General features: G+C 37.9%; 3 protein-coding genes across 3 annotated transcripts in view; 2 read left to right on the plus strand and 1 right to left on the minus strand.

The window, feature by feature from the left end:
• LOC113089654 (voltage-dependent T-type calcium channel subunit alpha-1I-like) overlaps positions 1-23715 on the minus strand; it is a 155743-nt gene that overhangs the window by 38540 nt on the left and 93488 nt on the right. Inside the window, exons 4-11 of the mRNA XM_026256097.1 lie at positions 13947-14106; positions 5367-5709; positions 5144-5236; positions 2165-2468; positions 1844-2076; positions 1438-1589; positions 634-819; positions 434-551 (exon numbers count right to left, since the gene is read on the minus strand). Coding sequence (XP_026111882.1) covers positions 434-551; positions 634-819; positions 1438-1589; positions 1844-2076; positions 2165-2468; positions 5144-5236; positions 5367-5709; positions 13947-14106 — 1589 coding nt within the window. The remainder of the gene's footprint in view (positions 1-433; positions 552-633; positions 820-1437; positions 1590-1843; positions 2077-2164; positions 2469-5143; positions 5237-5366; positions 5710-13946; positions 14107-23715) is intronic.
• On the plus strand, positions 15586-17012 carry LOC113089734 (ladderlectin-like). Its single transcript, XM_026256103.1, has 6 exons — positions 15586-15745; positions 15861-15933; positions 16085-16176; positions 16339-16464; positions 16595-16703; positions 16822-17012. Exons 2-6 carry the CDS (start codon positions 15864-15866, stop codon positions 16881-16883), a joined length of 459 nt encoding a protein of 152 aa, XP_026111888.1. The 5' UTR covers positions 15586-15745; positions 15861-15863; the 3' UTR covers positions 16884-17012.
• On the plus strand, positions 21944-23371 carry LOC113089670 (ladderlectin-like). Its single transcript, XM_026256098.1, has 6 exons — positions 21944-22103; positions 22219-22291; positions 22439-22530; positions 22697-22822; positions 22955-23063; positions 23181-23371. The coding sequence occupies exons 2-6, from the start codon at positions 22222-22224 to the stop codon at positions 23240-23242; spliced, it is 459 nt and encodes a 152-aa protein (XP_026111883.1). The 5' UTR covers positions 21944-22103; positions 22219-22221; the 3' UTR covers positions 23243-23371.

Consider the following 23715-nt stretch of genomic DNA (forward strand, 5'->3'; position numbering starts at 1 on the left):
AGCTGCAAGATTAATCTATAACGGACTGAAGAGAACGTACATCACACTATCAAATCTGCAAGTGAACGGCACATTATTGTTCACCTCAAAGAGGCACAAAATCCCTTTCACAGACTTTTACATGAACTGTTCCCTCCTGGTGGAACGACCTGCCCAACTCAACTCCTTAGCCATATTCAAGGATTGATTAAAAACACATTGACCTTCTAACTCTGGCACTCTCTATCCTGATACTATTTTTGTCAATTAGTTGACTTGACCTTCTAACACTTGCACTCGAGACTTGTCATAGCACTTGCTTATTATGCTAATCCCTTATTGGTTTGGAATTCTTCTATTGTCATCATTTATAAGTCACTCTGGATAAAAGCTTCAGCTAAATGATTAAATGTAAGTGTGTGTCGGGGGAGGTGGGGCGCCTCTCTCTCTTTACCTGAAACACAGTGACGATCGCCCACATTAGAGAGTCAAAGTTCTTTCTGTCCGGGACTGTGTCTCCGGTGTCCGTCTTCAGACTGAACTTGCAGCCAAATATATGCATTCCCAAAATACTTCACACACAGAGAGAGACGTGTGATTAAAAATATACTCCAGTAGCGTGGTACCATAAATCCAAAACTGACACACACACACCTGAAGATGAAGATGAAGAGCATCAGCAGCATGCAGAATGTGGCCACATTGTCCATGGTCTTCATCAGAACCACCAGCTGTCTGCGCAGAGCCGGCATGAACCGAACCAGCTTCAGGACCCGCAGCAAGCGGAAGGTGCGGAGCACCGAGAGACCACCGTCAGACTGACCCACGATCTCACACACACTGCGATTGGGACGGACATTACTGAACGCACTTCTATTCTTATGTGCAGTCATCCGGTATTCAAGCAGTCAGATTGTTTTTTTTTAAGTTCAGTGAAAATATTCTATCACACAGATCTTGTTAAAGCTGCATTTTCAAAACTACAGGTGAGTGTAATACTTGTGTTTGCTTGTTAATATACAAACTAAGAAAGTGAGTCGAGCTGAAGTAAGATTTGCACTTTCATTTATCAAAGATGCATCAAATTGTTCAGAAGTGACAGTGAAGATGAGTATAAAGAATTTATTTCAAATAAAAGCTGTTTTTTTATTTATTATTAATCTGTGAATCCTGAAAAATAGGATGCATCATGGTTATCACAAAAATATTGAGCAGCACAACTTTGTTCAACACTGATAATAATCAGAAATGTTTTTTGAGCAGCAAATCAGCATATTAGAATGATTTCTGAAGATCATGTGACACTGAAGACTGGAGGAATGAAAATTCAGCTTTGATCACAGAAATCAATTACATTTAAACATAATCACATAGAAAACGGCTATTTTAAATAAAAATAAAATAAAAAAATTACTTCAAATGTAACAGAAAAGCATTAGGTGTTTCACTGGTAATTACCTGATGATCACGATGATCCCATCAAAGATGTTGTACGGATTGCGCAGGTAATTAAAGAAGCCGAATGCTGTGAGCTTGAGAATCATCTCCAGAGCAAACATACTGGTGAAGACGATGTTACAGATCTCCAGAACATTAGTGAGCTCCTCCGGCTGAACACACACACACAGAATGAGAACATGAAACACAACATTAACTGAAATAATGAAGAGAAACAATGATGAGACACAGAGATTCTCATCAATTTATCCTCATGTTCTTCAGCTCATTCAAGAATCACTGAAAGAACACATGGACAGCCAAATCACTTAATATCAGCAGGTTAATAGGTTGGGCTTTAACTAATATCATTACATCTATAGAAAAAAAAACACTGCATGTGTGTGTGTGTGTGTGTGTGTTTGACCTGCTCATGGTGCTCTATGCCCATGCTGATGGTGTTAATGAGGATGGCCACCATGATTCCTCTGTTGAAGTATTTACTCTCCACGATGCCCCGCAGTTTGACCCTCATCTCCATCCAAAGCTCATGGCTCCGCCTCTGACACGCCCCCTCCTCCCTCTTGTTCCTGTCTTTCCTCATGGCTGCCTCCTCTTCTGTCTCCTGATTGGCTGCTGAGGTGGAAGGTGCAGTGCCATCTGTAGTGCAGTGAGAGAAGAGCTCAGCGCTAGATGCATTCATTCATTCATTCATTCACTCGTCCATCTCCTCCGCTCCCCTCCTGACCTTGTTGTTGGAGGCTCTTCTCTCTTCCATTGATGTTTGTTTTCTCATGCTCCTGCTCCGGAGGTTTGTAGCAGAGCATCCTGCAGAAGGCAGCAGTGCGCCGCCGCACCTTGCGTAGGATGTGGCAGACGAGCTGGAAGATTTCTTCATAGCAGTCACTGGGTCCGACCAGCGAGTCCAGTGTGCTGGAGGACAGACGGGCAGCTCGCTGCTCCTCCATCAGCTGATGTTCGCGCTGTTTGGTCTCTGAAAACTGAGTCGCTATGACGACCAAACACAGGTTTATCATGAAGAACGAGCCGATCTGTGGAGTTACGCAAATATTCAGAGAGAGAAGCACAAACCTCACTGCAAATACCTGCAAATACAAAAAACTGTCTGCTGCAAGCAAACTTTTCAATTTTCACTCAACAAGCTAAAGTTTTCAGCTTTTAATTTCACAAACACATCTCACTCCAAACACACGCATCTCATCTCAATATAAGCACTCAGCTCATGAACTCTCTGCAAACACTCATACTCACTGACCTCATTGCAAAAACACAATCTTCCCCCTGCAAACACATTTCACTGCAAACACACACTCATCTCACTGCAAACACTCACTCATCTCACTGCAGACACTCACTCACTGCAAACACTCACTCATCTCACTGCCAACACACACTCACTCACTGTAAACATTCATCTCACTGCCAACACACACTCAGTGACTGCAAACACTCACTCATCTCACTGCAAACACACACTCACTCACTGTAAACATTCACCTCACTGCAAACACTCACTCACTGCAAACACTCACTCATCTCACTGCCAACACACATTCACTCACTGCAAACACTCACTCATCTCAGCAAACACTCACTCACTGCAAACACACACTCATCTCACTGCAAACACTCACTCATCTCAGCAAACACTCACTCACTGCAAACACACACTCATCTCACTGCAAACACTCACTCATCTCACTGCAAACACTCACTCATCTCACTGCCAACACACACTCACTCACTGCAAACACTCACTCATCTCAGCAAACACTCACTCACTGCAAACACACACTCATCTCACTGCCAACACTCACTCATCTCACTGCAAACACACACTCTCTCACTGTAAACATTCATCTCACTGCAAACACTCACTCACGGCAAACACTCACTCATCTCACTGCCAACACACACTCACTCATCTCAGCAAACACTCACTCATCTCAGCAAACACTCACTCACTGCAAACACACACTCATCTCACTGCAAACACTCACTCATCTCAGCAAACACTCACTCACTGCAAACACACACTCATCTCACTGCAAACACTCACTCATCTCACTGCAAACACACACTCACTCACTGTAAACATTCATCTCACTGCAAACACTCACTCACTGCAAACACTCACTCATCTCACTGCCAACACACACTCACTCACTGCAAACACTCACTCATCTCAGCAAACACTCACTCACTGCAAACACACACTCATCTCACTGCAAACACTCACTCATCTCACTCCAAACACTCATCTCACTGCAAACACACACTCATCTCACTGCAAACACTCACTCATCTCAGCAAACACTCACTCCAAACACTTACTCACTGCAAACACACACTCACTCACTATAAACACTCAGCTCATGAACTCATCTCTCTGCACTCATACTCACTGACCTCATAGCAAAAACAAACCTAACCCTAACCCTCACTCCAAACACTCACTCACTGCAAACACTCACTGCAAACATACACTCCAAACACTCACTCACTGCAAACACTCACTCATCTCACTGCCAACACACACTCACTCACTGCAAACACTCTCATCTCACTGCCAACACACACTCACTCACTGCAAACACTCACTCATCTCAGCAAACACTCACTCCAAACACTCACTCACTGCAAACACTCACTCATCTCACTGCAAACACTCACTCACTGCAAACACACACTCATCTCACTGCAAACACTCACTCATCTCAGCAAACACTCACTGCAAACACACTCACTGCAAACACTCACTCATCTCACTGCAAACACTCACTCCAAACACTCACTCACTGCAAACACTCACTCCAAACACTTTGTTTTTGCAATGAGGTCAGTGAGTATGAGTGTTTGCAGAGAGATGAGTTCATGAGCTGAGTGTTTTTAGTGAGTGAATGTGTGTTTGAGTTCATGAAACACTCACTCATCTCAGCAAACAGTCACTCCAAACACTCACTCACTGCAAACACTCATCTCACTGCCAACACACACTCACTCACTGCAAACACTCAATCATCTCACTGCAAACACACACTCATCTCACTGCAAACACTCACTCCAAACACTCACTCACTGCAAACACTCACTCCAAACACTTACTCACTGCAAACACACACTCCAAACACTTACTCACTGCAAACACACATTCACTCACTAAAAACACTCAGCTCATGAACTCATCTCTCTGCAAACACTCATACTCACTGACCTCATTGCAAAAACAAACCTAACCCTAACCCTCACTCCAAACACTCACTCACTGCAAACACTCACTGCAAACATACACTCCAAACACTTACTCACTGCAAACACTCACTAATCTCACTGCAAACACTCACTGCAAACACTCACTCATTCACTCTTAACACTCATTACAAACACTCACTGCAAATGAGTGTCACTCATCTCATTCATTTCGCAGCAAACACAAACACCTGTCTCACTGCACTTAGAACAGGTAGAGCCATCTGCGGATTATTATGGGATGCCTACATTAAGCTGAATGAATACTACATGCTAAGTTTCATGGGACTACATGCATCTACTGAGGATAAGTTCATCCATAAACAAGTAAAAGATTATCAAATAGGATTGAAGCACCAATAACAATATAAAAAATAATTTTCATAAGGTCAGATACAACACTCTATATTGCTCTTTTGGAACACACTCATGCATCTGTGTGAGTTTGTGTACTTACTATAATCAGCAGAATAAAGTAGATGAAGTTGTAGAATGAGTGAGCATCCATGACATAATACATGATTTCCACCCAGCCCTCCAGAGTAATAACCTAAACACACCATCATTTGCAGAAGAAAATAATAATAATACACTTCAAACAGTTATCTGCTTTGCTTCCAATAAACACAAATACAAATAAACACAAAGTTCTACGGTGTTAATGAGTCTCCAGCAGATACCTGAAATATAACGATCCAGGCGTATCCGATGTTGTCAAAGTTGATGGCTCCTTTGTGTGGGTTTCTGTGTCCGGTGTGGCAGCGTGTGTAGTATTGGTTCCAGTTGACACAGAGCCCGGGGACGACGGCGCTGGCGTTGAGAAAGGGCTCGGTCACGAGGCCCAGAGCCTGATGGTGCAGGAGATCATCCACGTCCAGACAGCACTGATGTCCCGCCACACGCCGCGCCGGCACGTCACCGCACGACATGATGCCGTTATCCTGCGGCAGAGAGCAGATGAAGGGCCTCTCGTCCTTCTCATCGAGAGAGTAGTACGGAGCAGGGAGTGCCACACCTGTTGAGCTGAGAGAAAGAGGGAAATAGATTTGTGTCCAAAACCTAATCAGATGCTTTACTGCCTACATACACTGCAAACGATGACTTTCTGACTATTGCTGTCTTTCAGGACAGATATCTAAGCATTTGTTAATCAAGACCCTGCCAACACGCAATATATTCATAACCTTTTTTCAAAGTTACACAAATGTTATGACAAAATATTTTTAGAGTAATGTGAGTAATGTTTATTGCACATTCTTACAACATTATGCATATTTAATATATGTTCTCATAAAGTTGATCAAAACATTCTTAGAAAAATATTCTCAGAATGTGTTAATTGTAGTTAATGTTTAAAATGTAAAATGTTTTTTTTTTTCAACAGTTTAAAAACTAAATCTTTCCTTGTCACACAGTTTCTGAAAGCTGACAGTCAAACAGCAGAAGCACACACCAAATCGACAAAACCATTCACTTATTCTCAGCCTTTGACTCAGTTCTCAATTTCATAAAACACTTTTTGCAAAACACAACACACAATTATCTATGCAAGACACAAAATGTTCCTTTTGAGATGCATTTGTGATATTTGGATGCATTGCTTCATTTTGAAAGAGATGTGAGGCATTTTGCATTTTTTGTGCAACATTTTTAAAATGGCATTCCAGAAAATAAATAGTTTTTTATATTATCAGAATTTATAAAAAATAAAATATAGTAGATTTTTTTTTAACCTTTATTTAATGTTGATTATTTCAATGTTTTATAAATATTTTAAAACAATGTTTAATGGTTTAATAAGGGGATCAATTAAAAAGCATAATATATTACACATTCTTTCTAAAAAGAAATAAATTCAAAATAAAGTCAGTTTATGCTTAAAATAAAAATAAATTAAAAAACTCTCTCAATATTGTCATAATTTTCCTGACCCCATTGGCAGATTTTGTAAGCTTTATATATATATATATATATATATATATATATATATATATATATATATATATATATATATATATATATATATATACAGTATTGTTCAAAATAATAGCAGTACAATGTGACTAACCAGAATAATCAAGGTTTTTCGTATATTTTTTTATTGCTACGTGGCAAACAAGTTACCAGTAGGTTCAGTAGATTCTCAGAAAACAAACAAGACACAGCATTCATGATATGCACGCTCTTAAGGCTGTGCAATTGGGCAATTAGTTGAATTAGTTGAAAGGGGTGTGTTCAAAAAAATAGCAGTGTGGCATTCAATCACTGAGGTCATCAATTTTGTGAAGAAACAGGTATGAATCAGGTGGCCCCTATTTAAGGATGAAGCCAACACTTGTTGAACATGCATTTGAAAGCTGAGGAAAATGGGTCGTTCAAGACATTGTTCAGAAGAACAGCGTACTTTGATTAAAAAGTTGATTAGAGAGGGGAAAACCTATAAAGAGGTGCAAAAAATGATAGGCTGTTCAGCTAAAATGATCTCCAATGCCTTAAAATGGAGAGCAAAACCAGAGAGACGTGGAAGAAAACGGAAGACAACCATCAAAATGGATAGAAGAATAACCAGAATGGCAAAGGCTCAGCCAATGATCACCTCCAGGATGATCAAAGACAGTCTGGAGTTACCTGTAAGTACTGTGACAGTTAGAAGACGTCTGTGTGAAGCTAATCTATTTTCAAGAATCCCCCGCAAAGTCCCTCTGTTAAAAAAAAGGCATGTGCAGAAGAGGTTACAATTTGCCAAAGAACACATCAACTGGCCTAAAGAGAAATGGAGGAACATTTTGTGGACCGATGAGAGTAAAATTGTTCTTTTTGGGTCCAAGGGCCACAGGCAGTTTGTGAGACGACCCCCAAACTCTGAATTCAAGCCACAGTACACAGTGAAGACAGTGAAGCATGGAGGTGCAAGCATCATGATATGGGCATGTTTCTCCTACTATGGTGTTGGGCCTATTTATCGCATACCAGGGATCATGGATCAGTTTGCATATGTTAAAATACTTGAAGAGGTCATGTTGCCCTATGCTGAAGAGGACATGCCCTTGAAATGGTTGTTTCAACAAGACAATGACCCAAAACACACTAGTAAACGGGCAAAGTCTTGGTTCCAAACCAACAAAATTAATGTTATGGAGTGGCCAGCCCAATCTCCAGACCTTAATCCAATTGAGAACTTGTGGGGTGATATCAAAAATGCTGTTTCTGAAGCAAAACCAAGAAATGTGAATGAATTGTGGAATGTTGTTAAAGAATCATGGAGTGGAATAACAGCTGAGAGGTGCCACAAGTTGGTTGACTCCATGCCACACAGATGTCAAGCAGTTTTAAAAAACTGTGGTCATACAACTAAATATTAGTTTAGTGATTCACAGGATTGCTAAATCCCAGAAGAAAAAAAATGTTTGTACAAAATAGTTTTGAGTTTGTACAGTCAAAGGTAGACACTGCTATTTTTTTGAACACACCCCTTTCAACTAATTGCCCAATTGCACAGCCTTAAGAGCGTGCAGCTTTCAAATGCATGTTCAACAAGTGTTGGCTTCATCCTTAAATAGGGGCCACCTGATTCATACCTGTTTCTTCACAAAATTGATGACCTCAGTGATTGAATGCCACACTGCTATTTTTTTGAACACACCCCTTTCAACTAATTCAACTAATTGCCCAATTGCACAGCCTTAAGAGCGTGCATATCATGAGTGCTGGGTCTTGTTTGTTTTCTGAGAATCTACTGAACCTACTGGTAACTTGTTTGCCACGTAGCAATAAAAAATATACTAAAAACCTTGATTATTCTGGTTAGTCACATTGTACTGCTATTATTTTGAACAATACTGTATATAAAACAAGATAAAAACACAGAGGAAGAAAACTATTTTTGCAGCACTTCAACTGAAATTGACCTTTAAAAAATATGTGATTTGTGAAAACTCTACCTAGGGAGCAACTCCATGCTGCTAATTTAACAAAATAAAAAGCATATAAATACACAGCACACACAAATATTGTGTAAAATAAAATAAAAAACTTATTGCAAGCTAACTGCAGTGCATTTTGGGATTGATTTGTTCATGGCCAAACTGCATTAATTTCCAGAACAGCATTTGATTTAAGAGAACGAAGCTGCTCCCTACATAGGCTGCTCACTAGGTTTTGGAACAGAGCCACAACAGTCATCACATATGTGTTTACACTGATTAGGCTATATCTCTGACATATAAAGACCAACATCCAGAAGCGCAGAATCACACACAGATGGTTTAACAGAACTCAGAGGGTCAAAGGTTTTTGGTTCTCGTCTCTGTGATCATAAAGGGGACATTCAGATGCTTTTATTAAACTAAAGAGCACATCAGAGCGAACGCACAGATCAAACACAGTGAGCAAGTTAAATGATATTTCAGAAGATTACAGAGGACAAACATTATCAAAGAAAAGCTGGCTGTTGATTTATCTATTAATGCACTTCTGACATACACATACCATGCAATACTTTGGGATAGTTTGTATTTGTATTCAGCAAGGACACATTCAATTGACCAAAAGTGACAGTAAAGACATTTCTAATGTTACAAAAGCTATTTTGCATTATTTCTTCATTTAATACTGAATGAACTAAATAAAACATAATCAGAATAACAGTTTCAGTTTCATCTGAGAATCACTTTGGATAAAAGCATCTGCTAAGTGAATAAATATAAATTAATTAAAATAGCTTCAAAATTAACATCAGCTATTTACTGCTGACCTACAGAGAAAAAATGAATCAGATTTTAATTTACATCATAACGTTTCTTTGCTTTTACTGTCAAAATCCTGAATCTTCAATCACTTCCAGGTTCAAATGAACATTAAATCCACTCAAATCAATCTGCCAGTAAACACGTGTATATATACTTTTATTCATCAACGAAAATTGATTAAAAGTGGTAGTAAAAACCTTTATAATGTTACAGAAGATTTCTATTTCAAATATTCTATTCTATTTTTTTATTCATCTGTGAATCCTGAAAAATAAAATGCATCACAGTTTCCACAGAAATATTGTGCAGAACAAATGTGTTCAACATTGATAATAATCAGAAATGTTTATTGAAAAATGTTTATGTTTATGCTTATTAAATGATATGTAAAAATTGATAGCCTGAATGCACTGTAAGTCGCTTTGGATAAAAGTGTCTGCTAAATGCATAAATTTAATTTAATTTAATTTAAATGTTTCTTGAGCAGTAAATCATCATATTATTCTGATTTCTGAAGATCATGTGACACTGAAGACTGGAGGAATGATGCTGAAAATACAGCGGAGCATCACAGAAATACATTACACTTTAACACAGATTCACACAGAAAACTGTTATTTTATAATGTAATAACATTTCACTTTTTAGTGTGTTTTTGATCAAATAAATGCAAAACCCCAAATTTTGAACAGTATTGTATTTATCAGTGATGTTCTCCTCAGCGCCGTCGGGGTTCAGGTTCTGTTTGCTGGAATGCAGCTGGTTTTGAAGATTCAGCGTCGCTGAGGACAGTCAGACATTATTAAAACCTTAAAATCTTGTAAAAAAAAAAAAATCTTTGCATCAAATTTATGAACATAATGTATTATGAACCAAAATGCAATACCAACTTCAAATAAGCTGCAGCTCGCTGGAGGAGTCACGCTACATAATCATTTCTAAAACTTTGGTACAAGTCAAGCCCTTTCTCTTGTTGCTTGCTGCTCTTCTCACCATTAAATGACCAGCATGATGGCATACAAGTGTTTAAATCCACGTACTTTGCTTTTGTTTTCTATAATTATCACCACTATCAAAAGGCAGCAGGTGCATAAATACACTTTTGTTTACTCCATGTAGTTCTTAGAGCTGAGGTGTACAGTACATTTTGATTTTCTCAAATACATTAAGGTAAGTGCGCAAAGGTCTCTCTCTCTCTCTCTCTCTCTCTCACACACACACACACACACACACACACTATACTTTGCTGTTATACTCCATATAACTTCATACATAAGCCAGAAACTAAGCCTTTTTTGCACAGGCCTATCTAAAGGGTTAATGGTCCCACCTAGTGATCAACTGTAAAAATAAAAAAATTTAACTCTTCCCAAAAGGAAAAACCACAAACAATCAAGAATGCATGATTATATGGTGTCATGGCTTTGCAATCAAAAAATGTTGTTATAATGGAAGTCAATGGGGCAAAAACAGCCACCAACAATAAATTAGGGAGAAAAAATGCAATCTAATGCTGCACAAAAACTAACAATGCATCAAAGCCAATTTTGTTACTAATCTTTGACATGCCCAAGACTGTTATAAAAATGTAAAAAAAAAAAAAAAAAAAAAATCCAGACACAAATATATATATATATATCAACATATATATATATATTAAATCATTTATGAACTTGGCAATTAAAGAGTTAAAATATTGGATCAAAAAAAAAAATTGGTAGTTTTGATAAGGACTGATGTTGATTAACAGATTTATGCAAAAACAATTGAAAAAAAATATGATTCTGATACATTTTTACAGCAGTTTATTTGAGCGGATGTTTTTATGTTCGCAACATAACGAAAGCGTAGTGAATTTGAACAATGCACAAGGGTTAAAGCTGGGCTCTGCTAAAGAGCGATGGGACAGAGATGTGTAAAAATAGAGCAGAAGTAAGACAGGAGATTAGAGATCTACAGGAGACTGGAGGGAACATGGGAACACAACACTACTGAGATGTAGGAAGTTCTTGCCAAAGACGTCTCTAACAAGACTCCCAATAGAGCTGAAGAGCTGAATTAAAGGAATTTTTCACCCAAAACTGAAGATTTTTTACAGACACACTGCTTTTGTCTTCTCCAGATGTTAACTGATGTACTGGAGTGCTGTGGATTATTGTGATGTTTTTATCAGCTGTTTGGACTCTCATTCTGATGGCACCCATTCACTGCAGAGCATCCATTGATGAGACACTGTTGCAATGCTTTTTGGGTTCAACTATTCCTTTAAAGTTGCATTGAGATGCCAGAATCGACTGATCTTTTCTTCTGCATTGGTAGAGTACTAATATAAAAAAATGTAGCTGATGTGAATAAATGGATCCATGTTGTGAAGTGTCAACACACAATGAAAGATGAATCCTACACTATAAGATCTCTAACATGCATTCAGAAAACAAATGGGTGAATTTCCATGTTATGCTGACTTTGAAGCTCTGCAAAGGAGCTGTTCATCCTAAATTGATGTTCTTCTCATCCAGCAGATGTCTTCATCAGTCTTCATCAGGTCCTGCGTGTCAGATGTGTGTCGTGAACTACAGGTGCAGCTGACCTCACAGTAACACTGAAGTGTTTATTCTGGATACTGCTGCTTTCCTGAGCGCCGAAACACACACCGTCCATTATCACAGCCACCACATGCGTGACATAACAAGGTCAGAGCCATAATTCTCCCAGCAGCCCCTGCTGCGCACCATCACTCATCACACAGAGGAACATTAGAGGAACCACGGAGAGAGAGCGGGAATCTCACATTTCACCCCAGAATCAACAGAAAGATATATGAAAGCATATTTTACAATTTTTAGAATCATTAAAGTCAAGTCAAATTTATTTGCATGTTGTTTTTCTCACCACACACCGTTTGAAAGCAGCTTTACAGAAAATCATGATGTTGATGTTTATAATGTCTTATAATCTTCATGCCTAATAGTTGCATTTATCAGATCACAGCTGAACGACAATAAAGTTCAAATTCATATATGCGCACATGAATCACAATAAAATCAATAGCATGCATTTAGAAAACAGACAGGCTTATACATTTTCTAAATTAATGTTATGGATCTTATTGTGAAAGATTTATTTGTGCATGTGTTTCATTTTTGTAAAAATAGTGTTGGCCTCAATATTAATAAAAAATATCATACTTTTTTTTATAATCTGTTGCATTGTACATTATAATACCAAATTAAAAGTCAGAAAAGATTTCAAAATGAATTTTATTTAATTGCATGAGTGAATCAAGAGGATTCACCAGCCAAACGTATTTCTTACAAGCCGTGAAACTCTATTATGCATTTATTTTTAACCCACTGTCAATGAGCAATTGCTTCCAAATCATTTATTCTTGAGACAGAAACAGATGACAGACTCTGCTATTGTTCCTCAATCATTAATAATGATCAGTTCCTCTGAAGCAGCTCTTTAACGCTGGACACTTTGTGCACTCTAGTGAGGGATCTGCTGTGTGCTCTAATGAGGGAACATCATGACAGCTTCACCAATGTATTCAACCCTCTTGAGGCTCAATAAACGCTCTGAGTTTACACTTGTGAAGACCAGAAAGATCAGCATGAGCATCAGCACTGAGATTCAAGCCCCCGAAGAGCCTTTCAGAGACGGCAGTTCACCGCTGGAGATCAGAGAATATCATAGACAGCATAAACTCACGATACTTCAGAAACCAGGAAGAAAGATCCAGACCACGAGCAGCAGGATCAAAACCAGCACAGGAGAAACTACTGACTGTGCTTTGTTATTGAAAATTATGATGGAAAATATTTGTTGATGAGACGAGATGACACTGATACCATTAAACTCTAACTGTGACTATATCCACATGTAATATCACTGATTAAAATAGACAACACAAAATTCAGCTTACAAAATAAAAAATGATCCAAGGTTTCTCTGTAAAGGGCTGATGATCTGAACGCATTAACAGACATGCAAGCTGGAGTTTATTGATATTCTGCTCCAATAATAGTGTTATTCAGTGTTCATTCACACAGCCGTTTGCACTGTATACAGCAACTGAATCTGCCATCACACCTTCTCATGACAAAATATAATAAATTCAATGTTAAAAGTGGATAAAGACAGAATGCCTCATCTGACATTTGTTGTGCTTAGAGCAACCGTCTGCATGTTTCATGAACATTATTAATGAAATCAGGGTTTGGAGGCCAAAAAAGGTCAATATTTTCAGATCTGTCAGGTGTTCTAAGAAATTGAGCCACCAATGTAATTATGTACAATAATTGTGATTATCAGTTTAACCATGCAGCCTGACTAAAATGTGGTTTAATAGACTTAAAGTCCAAGATTTTTTGTCAACTAAAACCTGACTACAAACAGATACACAAACAAAAAAGGACAGGACAGGACAGGTTGACTAAATATGAAAAAACTAAAAAGGAAATCTGACACATAAATAAGACTAAATCAGGATGATGACGAGCCGGGACTCACAGGGTGAAGTTCTCCGGAGGATAGCAGCGGTTTCGCAGAAGTCCAGCCCAGAGCTGCACACCGATGATGCCGAAGATGAAGAAGACGAAGAAGCAGAGCAACAGCACGTTCCCCAACATCGGCAATGTGTCCAGCAGCAGATTCACCAGGATCCTCATGCCTGACACACACAGAACATGAAATAACACTCAGATACACAGCGCAGTAAACACAAAACACACACATCTGTCCTTCACAAGACAATCAGGCTGACCATCCGACCAAAGCAAGCTATCAGTGCTGGATCAGAGAGGAATGTGCCTCTATTTCAGCTTCATTTCCACAACAAAAACTACAATAAGCTATAAATTCTTCAACTTCGCTCCTTGAGTTACAACTTCACATGCAAACATAGAGCAGATGAGCTGCGTTTGGGGACAAACTTTCCATGAGCAGAACTTCTTGACATGTGAAAGATGTAAAGAATGTCTGAAGGCGTTTCTGACTGACGTTCCTCCTCTGATCTCGTCGCTAACTGCTTCACGTTCACTCAGATGTTTGCTGTAATTTAAAGGTCTAGTCGTCAAATGGTGTGTTTCCAGAGCGCAGGTGAAGTAAAAAGTGTCTAAATAATGAGCGAGTCACATCTGACACACTCACACTCACTCCAGCCGCCTGAAGAAACTTTGGTTCTGATCCCTTCTCCGGCCGATGATTACATTTGTTACTTTCAAGTGTAGTGTAAAATCTATCGTTCACGTTCTTTGATTTTCAACCTTAAGAACATGGAGCAAAGGGGTGTCCCTTATTATTATGCCTTGTTAAGAGTTTTTCCTACTACCCCTAGGCAAGGGGTGTAATAATCATGCAGATATCTAAGTGTGTGAATCTTAGTTTGTCTTTATAAATTAGTTGATTCATTTGTGTAGGATCATAATGGTTCTAAATAACTCCGTAGTGTGTTTAAAGCTTCTACACAATCGATACTCATCAGCTGAGCTGAAAATGTGTTTTAAATGTGTTGTGAATGATTAACAGAGTCAGATGAAAAAAAAAAAAAAACTTTTTGAAACTAATTTGTTCCCAGGAGAAAGATAAACCTGATAAAAACTCCTTTAAGCAACATTCTCATTGGTTTAAAAAAAAAGAAAGAAAGTTTTTTTTTATTATAAAAAGTTGTCTGTTAGGTTACATCGCATCACATTGGTTGACAATCATATAAAAATTCTCCATGCTATGCATGCAGTTTGCTGACAATACTGGAATTCAGTAAAATACATACTTATTTCATTTCTTATAAAACATACAAAATACTTTGAATAATTAGTTCACATCTATAACCTATAAATACACTACTTTAGCAAGACAAAGGTATGTAGCTGTTGTGAGAACAGCATTGACAGCAGCAACGGTTGTCCCCTCCATCATGTTTAAAGTTTAAGACCCTCCAAACTCAGAAACTCTGGTATCAACATTATTCCTGATTTCCCAGTAGTAAATATGACTTGAGAGACCATTCACGACCAATTTCCGATTAGGAAACTCAAGATAATTCTGATAGCACGTGAAGTCAGCATAAATACTAATTCAAACGAGGCACTAATGAGTTGATAAATGGGACACAGGTGAACTGAATGACATAATCAGAGCTACTGATGAAAACAAGGTCAAAGGAACAAGAAAACCACAGACATATAACACTGTGTTTTCCCAGTGATTTTATACACACTTGACATCAAGTAAAGCATAAAAGCAGAGCTCTCTCTGGAACACCACAAAATCTTTCTTGAGATTCTGAAGGCAGTGATCTGAAAACCAAGGTGAGTTTTAGGCACAGAGACCTACTGAATAACTGTCTTTAAAATCCACTGAGAATACAATGTGTGCAGTACATGAATGCAGATAATTCACTTTTGCTGCTTATTAATTTTCAAGTTCATGGCAATGTTGAGAAGTCTGCTGCTTCTGTTCATCGTGTTCTCCACGGGAAATGCAGCTGGTAAACCAGGTATTACTTTGTACAAACTATTAATCCATTTTAAAAACCTTTATGGAGTGGGAAAGTGTGAAACAATCTACGGTATTTTATTGACTTGTATTTTCACAATACATGTAAATTGAATTACAAGACTAACATGTAGTCCTGCTGTCTACGGCAGATAAAGGTAGACCATGCCAGTATGGATGGACAAATTTTGAAACCCGATGCTACAAGTTCTTCTCTCAGTCGGCTACATGGATTGAAGCAGAGGTAGAGTTTGTTACAAGGCAATTTTTTTTTTTTTTTTTGAAGTAAATCTTGTAATTTTCTATTTAACAAAAACAAAAAAACTTTGCAACTGATTGGAGCAAGAGATATTGGAGATTGTTTGAGAGACTAGAAATGTAACAGATTATCTTTTTTGTCTCTTAGAGAAAATGTATTGCTCTGAATGCACATCTTGCATCTGTGAACAAAGAAGAAGAAAACTCTTTTCTGCTGGGTCTGTTGCCTTCTCCTACTACACTATGTTGGATTGGTGTTCAAGATGCTGTGGAAGTAAGTTCAGTTGTGTGGCCTAAACGGCTTCTGTGTTTCTAATGAAGGTGTTTTAACTTCAAATCCAAACTAAATGATATTCTTTCTGGTGTCTGAGTACAGAAGAACACTCTTAATCTCTGCTCTTTAGGAAGGAGAGTGGTTGTGGAGTGATGGTACTAATTATGACTACAACAACTGGTGCACTGGTGAACCTAACAATCTGAATGTTGAGAACTGTGGAGAGATCAACTGGACCTGTGAGAAAGCAGTCTAGTTTTTACTCCAATATTTACCATCCTAACACTTTCATAACATGGTAACCTAATGCTACTGTAATGATCAGAATAAGTTTTTTGTTTTTTTTTCACCCTACAGCTGACAAATGCTGGAATGATTCGCCCTGTACAAACCCAAAGGGCTATATCTGTGCTAGATGATCAGAGATGGACTGCCCCGTTGTTCCACCGTAACTTTGTACTACATCAAAAGTTTCTGAACTTCTTGACAAAACATCCTCCACTTTAATTTCTTAATACTGAATTACTCAATAAAATCATTGAAACAAACCTTTAGTGTTTAATGAAGTGTGTAATTGTAATCAGAATATGGTTTGTAGTATGGCATTAAGAGATGTGCAAGGCACCAAAAGAGTAAGGAGCCATTGGCTCCTATAAGAGAACTTGGGTGCTTTTATTTTTTTAGGTGCAATAGAATGAGCTAACTTTACTTTTAACATTTCAATCACACGGTCACATGTTTAACCTTCTCAGCATTTAAATTGAATGTAAAAGGTTCTTCTGATGTTACCAAGGTTCTTTATGAAACCATTTAGACCAAAAAAAGTTTATGGACTCATGAGGCACCTTTATTTAAGTGTGTATGACACTTCCAGGATGCATTGCAGAGCCCAAACTACACTCATTGGCCAAATGATGCTTATGGCCCGTGATACTGGTACAGATAGTGAACGATTCTTTTTGTAACTGTATATTTCAATTTGGAAAAATAATTTAGTTCCCACTTTAGAGTGAACCTTAACTCCGATCAGTTGGGTACAAGGGGTGAAAACGATATACTGTTCATTTTCTTACACAAACGGCTCGTTTCGTGTCTTCTGTCATCAATGTGTACTTACGATGGGGAATTGTATAATTTGGACTCCTCTTTGCATGCTCTTTGAGGTGATGACCATAGACCTCCATTATATGAGTCACAGACAAAAACGGTTTGACCTATAAATCTCAAAATGGGGAAATACTGCGGAAACAAAGACACCTACATTTTGGATCTCCTTGAGGTAAGCTAAAACTTATCAATTTTATTTGAAAGTGAACCATCCCTTTAATGATATTTCCAATATCCACACAGCTGACAGCTTTACCTGTTGTAGTTTGTTCAAGTTGTGCACAAAATAGATGCTGCTTTTCTGTGCTTCTCTCTCTCACAATGCACAACTGAGCCATTCATCAGGAGTGTGGCAGAGATGAGGACCGTTTGAAACTCTTTTTCCACTAAAACTTTGACGCGCATCGTCACAGTTTATTATGTGAACGTGGCAAATGATGCGATCGCAAAACAGGCATTATATGCACATTTTTAAGTTATAACGTAAATATATTGGCCTTGTCGCCAGTGGGGACCTCAACAAAATCTTCACTCGCAATTTAACATTTTTGGTCGCATTTGCTACCATTTTAGTCGCAGTTTGTAGCCCTGGATGTGCTTGTTGTTTTGTCTGACTATGTGGATGCAAAAAGAACATTTTGTATTTTGAAATGAAATGCAGTTCTCAGGTGTAGATAAGTTTGGTTGATATCAAAACCCATTCAAATATACCCTGTTCATTTTCATAGCGTGAGAATGCAGTCTAACAAGACTTTGAATTGAATTAAACTTTACTGCATTAAATATTTGAACCACACTAATACAATTACAGTCATTTGCTAATTACTGATCAAGATTGCAATAGTTTACATAGAAGCAATTTAAAATGTTTTTTTTAACACTTTCTTAGTTTCAGAATCAGAAAGCGCTTTACTGCAGGTATGTTTACAAATGAGGTGAATTTGTTTTGGTGACGGAAGCTTCCACAAGCAGAATGATATTGACAAGACACAGATAAGAATAAGTAAATGGGGAATAGCAATCTACACAAAAGGAAAAAAATAATACTGCATATAGAAAATACACATTGTATTTGTATGTACAGGTGTACATAAATGTCAATAATTGCGTGGGAAATGTATGAAAAGTGCTGTTACACGTTTATTGTCAAGTGTTCATGAGGTAGATTGCGTGAAGGAAGAATCGGTCCTCTGTCTGGCCGTTCTGGCGTTCAATGCTCTGAAGCACCGACCAGACAGCAACAGTTCAGAGAGGTGTGAGGGGTGTGAGGGGTCCAGAATGATTTTGCCAGCCCTTTTGCTCACTCTGGATGAGTGCAGGTTTTGGAGACTCGGGGGTTGTACCAGTGATTCACTCAGCAGTCCAAACTATCCACTAGTGATGATCGATTCTTGAACGAATCGTTCTTTTGAGCTGGTTCACAATAAATCAAACTGAATTGAACTTTAGTTCTGGGTTGATGACGCAGGACACACAGCCGAAGTAGCACGTCCAACTCAACAAGAACCGAATGAGCTGCTTTACCCAACTGTTGAAGTTAATTGAGGATTCTGGCGAGTGAGTTGCGTTGTGTGTGTATCACTGAGGACTTACGGATACGTAAAGTTTCTTTATAGCAAACAAAACATAGGCTACTGGAGATATGCTTATGAACACTTTTATAAAAAAAAAACTGGATTTTTATTCAAACATGTAAAAACCTGAATTTTAGCATGGTTTATTCTGCATGCAGATCCTATTTTGAGTTCTTTAAGTGAAATCAAGGAGTTTATAAGACATGTTTCTTATTTCTTTTATACTTTAGACATGTAGAACATATCCATGTTTGTGCTGTTGTGTGTGTGCTGTAGATGTAAAACTTTTAGGAATCTCATCTAAGTTGTAGGTTATTCAATACTGGTCAGTCGTATCTGACATAAAGTATCTGTGAATTAAACTGAGCACTGACACCATTAACTTAAGTGAATGAAAGGAAATAATCAGCTATGAATGTTTCAGTATGTGTTGACACAAATGACTTTGTTTTAATGTTTCGTTGATACAACACGACACTGAGTTGTTAGAAAAGATGTAGAGACGTTATTGCTTGATGACGCCAGACTCGATTAATCAGATTTTGGACTCAGACTTTGCATCACTAGTATCCACTGCAGTCTTCTGAGGTCAGTTTTGGTGTGTGTGTGTGTGTGCGCGCATGAGTAATTAACCATTTTCATCACAATTTGTGAAGATTCTGAGCATATTGTATTCAAGAGCTTTAATATCTGAACGAATAAAATGTAGCATCCCATTGGTTGACAATCATATAAACATTCTCCACGCTATACATGCAGTTTGCTGACAATTCTGGAAATTCAGTCAAATACACCCACTGCCCAATGTGACGTCGGAGTGACGTCTTTTTCGTGTAATTTTTAGGCGTCCAAATTCAGTCCATTGAAGGGGTTGTTTTGTAATGGCAGGCGACACCTTTTTTCGGCGTCTTCCGCACATCTAATGTTGACGTCCGTGGGACCTCTGTGTAAGGGCTATTTATAGTCCAAATGTGGTAGTTTGTGGACGTCTTTTCAACATCAAATTTAGACTTATTTTGGACGTCGTTTTTATAACGTCTATAACTGTGGTCCCATGTTTCCAGAGGGTGGAGGACATGTTTTCTGTGCAAGTTAATTTCCCTGTAACTTGTTTGGCTCAAATTCTACTTTCAACAGGAACTGAAAATGATCTGGAATGGTATGCCACCTTCTGAAATGGGACTAGATCATTTTCCAAAAACCACATACAACACTCCAGTTATACAGATACAAATCACAATTCAATATCACCATTTCATCTTTATTCAAACATAAATTCACCAGTGATGCAGGCTGAAAAGCTGTGCCGTCATTTTGCAATGGTTGAACACTCGAGTGAAATGCCTGCCGTGTTGCCTCAGCCAATCAGAGTGGAGTTTACTGGTTTGGCTATGATGATGTGCCGCCTCAGCCAATTAGAGTGATGTTGACTGTTTTTTGTCTCTTTGGTTGAAATCCAAAGCCCTTTTATAGAGGCAGAACCTGATTTTACCAAGTGAGACATGTTCCTGGGACAACATTGTGATTAACCAATCAGATTTGAAGAACCAGTTTATAGATTTTGTGATGTTTACGCTTAAAATCACTTTTTGTTGCTTGTACATCAGTGTCATTCATCTATCATTTCCTCTGATTTTAGGGATTACTCATGGTTAGGGTTAGGTTTAGGTGTAGGGAAATGGTCAAGAATATATTTTTGGAGTAAAAAGGTGTTCCAGGGTCAACAAAATATGTTGCAAAAAATACATGCAAAAGTACATGTATGCATAAATAAATAACTTGATAGGCTACTTTAAATAAACCAGATAAAGAAAAACTGGAAAAAAAACACACATCCCCTGAATAAATAAATAAATGAATAAATAGCCATTCACACCATAAATCGTGTTTGTTTATAAATAATCTGTACGTGAAGAGCTCAGATGCAAAAGCCTCTAAGTTCAATCTGAATTTCTTCTAGAATTATCATTTTTATAAAGCCTGTTTAGTTAAGAACTTTCACTTAAATGACAATTAATAGGTAATTTGCATTGCCATTTAAGTGAAATTATTGAACTTAAATATACAAGCTTGATAAAAATAATTTTTCATTCTAGAAGAACATTTCAGATGGTACTTAGAGGCTTTTGCATCTGAACTCTTCATGTATTAATCATGTTGATATGCCCTATAAAACAAATATTACATATTAATCATGTAAATTTCCTGCACTTGTTATAGATTTCCAAATGACGTCTATAACTGTACGTCAGTAAAATGTTGAATGTCAAGATGACGTCCAAGTTGGGTCATGGTTGGACGTCCAAATAGTGGACATAGTTTGGACGTCGAATAGATGTTCAGAAATGGTCATGGACTGACGGACCTAATATAGACATGATCTGCACGTCTGTCCGACATCCAATGTTTAGTGGGCATGCTTATTTCACTGCTTATAAAACATACAAAATACTTTGAATAATTAGTTCACATCTATAACCTATAAATACACTACTTTAGCAAGACAAAGGTATGTAGCTGTTGTGAGAACAGCATTGACAGCAGCAATGGTTGTCCCCTCCACCATGTTTAAAGTTTAAGACCCTCCAAACTCAGAAACTCTGGTATCAACATTATTCCTGATTTCCCAGTAGTAAATATGACTTGAGAGACTATTCACGACCAATTTCCGATTAGGAAACTCAAGATAATTCTGATAGCACGTGAAGGCAGCATAAATACTAATTCAAACGAGGCACTAATGAGTTGATAAATGGGACACAGGTGAACTGAATGACATAATCAGAGCTACTGATGAAAACAAGGTCAAAGGAACAAGAAAACCACAGACATATAACACTGTGTTTTCCCAGTGATTTTATACACACTTGACATCAAGTAAAGCATAAAAGCAGAGCTCTCTCTGGAACACCACAAAATCTTTCTTGAGATTCTGAAGGCAGTGATCTGAAAACCAAGGTGAGTTTTAGGCACAGAGACCTACTGAATAACTGTCTTTAAAATCCACTGAGGATACAATGTGTGCAGTACATGAATGCAGATAATTCACTTTTGCTGCTTATTAATTTTCAAGTTCATGGCAATGTTGAGAAGTCTGCTGCTTCTGTTCGTCGTGTTCTCCACGGGAAATGCAGCTGGTAAACCAGGTATTACTTTGTACAAACTAATCCATTTTAAAAACCTTATGGAGTGGGAAAGTGTGAAACAATCTACGGTATTTTATTGACTTGTATTTTCACAAGACATGTAAATTGAATTACAAGACTAACATGTAGTCCTGCTGTCTACGGCAGATAAAGGTAGACCATGCCAGTATGGATGGACAAATTTTGAAACCCGATGCTACAAGTTCTTCTCTCAGTCGGCTACATGGATTGAAGCAGAGGTAGAGTTTGTTACAAGGCAATTTTTTTTTTTTTTTTTTTTTTTTGAAGTAAATCTGTAATTTTCTATTTAACAAAAACAAAAACTTGGCAACTGATTGGAGCAAGAGATATTGGAGATTGTTTGAGAGACTAGAAATGTAACAGATTATCTTTTTTGTCTCTTAGAGAAAATGTATTGCTCTGAATGCACATCTTGCATCTGTGAAAAAAGAAGAAGAAAACTCTTTTCTGCTGGGTCTGTTGCCTTCTCCTACTACACTATGTTGGATTGGTGTTCAAGATGCTGTGGAAGTAAGTTCAGTTGTGTGGCCTAAACGGCTTCTGTGTTTCTAATGAAGGTGTTTTAACTTCAAATCCAAACTAAATGATGTTCTTTCTGGTGTCTGAGTACAGAAGAACACTCTCTTAATCTCTGCTCTTTAGGAAGGAGAGTGGTTGTGGAGTGATGGAACTAATTATGACTACAACAACTGGTGCACTGGTGAACCTAACAATCTGAATGTTGAGAACTGTGGAGAGATCAACTGGACCTGTGAGAAAGCAGTCTAGTTTTTACTCCAATATTTACCATCCTAACACTTTCATAACATGGTAACCTAATGCTACTGTAATGATCAGAATAAGTTTTTTGTTTTTTTTCACCCTACAGCTGACAAATGCTGGAATGATTCGCCCTGTACAAACACAAAGGGCTATATCTGTGCTAAATGATCAGAGATGGACTGCCCCGTTGTTCCACCGTGACTTTGTACTACATCAAAAGTTTCTGAATTTCTTGACAAAACATCCTCCACTTTAATTTCTTAATACTGAATTACTCAATAAAATCATTGAAACAAACCTTTAGTGTTTAATGAAGTGTGTAATTGTAATCAGAATATGGTTTGTAGTATGGCATTAAGAGATGTGCAAGGCACCAAAAGAGTAAGGAGCCATTGGCTCCTATAAGAGAACTTGGGTGCTTTTATTTTTTTAGGTGCAATAGAATGAGCTAACTTTACATTTCGGTCACATGTTTAACCTTCTCAGCATTTAAATTGAATGTAAAAGGTTCTTCTGATGTTACCAAGGTTCTTTATGAAACCATTTAGACCAAAAAAAGTTTATGGACTCATGAGGCACCTTTATTTAAGTGTGTATGACACTTCCAGGATGCATTGAAGAGCCCAAACTACACTCATTGC

This window comes from Carassius auratus, chromosome 6, assembly GCF_003368295.1.
Source record: "Carassius auratus strain Wakin chromosome 6, ASM336829v1, whole genome shotgun sequence".
Classification (NCBI taxonomy): domain Eukaryota; kingdom Metazoa; phylum Chordata; class Actinopteri; order Cypriniformes; family Cyprinidae; genus Carassius; species Carassius auratus.

Bases quoted from the DNA above. Each gene is read 5' to 3' on its own strand.
- LOC113089734 (XM_026256103.1), top strand. From the start codon at position 15,864: ATGGCAATGTTGAGAAGTCTGCTGCTTCTGTTCATCGTGTTCTCCACG. The intron at 15,934-16,084 runs GTATTACTTTGT...TGTCTACGGCAG, and splicing joins AAATGCAGCTGGTAAACCAG to ATAAAGGTAGACCATGCCAG. The intron at 16,704-16,821 runs GTGAGAAAGCAG...TTCACCCTACAG, and splicing joins TGGAGAGATCAACTGGACCT to CTGACAAATGCTGGAATGAT.
- LOC113089670 (XM_026256098.1), top strand. From the start codon at position 22,222: ATGGCAATGTTGAGAAGTCTGCTGCTTCTGTTCGTCGTGTTCTCCACG. The intron at 22,292-22,438 runs GTATTACTTTGT...TGTCTACGGCAG, and splicing joins AAATGCAGCTGGTAAACCAG to ATAAAGGTAGACCATGCCAG. The intron at 22,823-22,954 runs GTAAGTTCAGTT...TCTGCTCTTTAG, and splicing joins GTGTTCAAGATGCTGTGGAA to GAAGGAGAGTGGTTGTGGAG.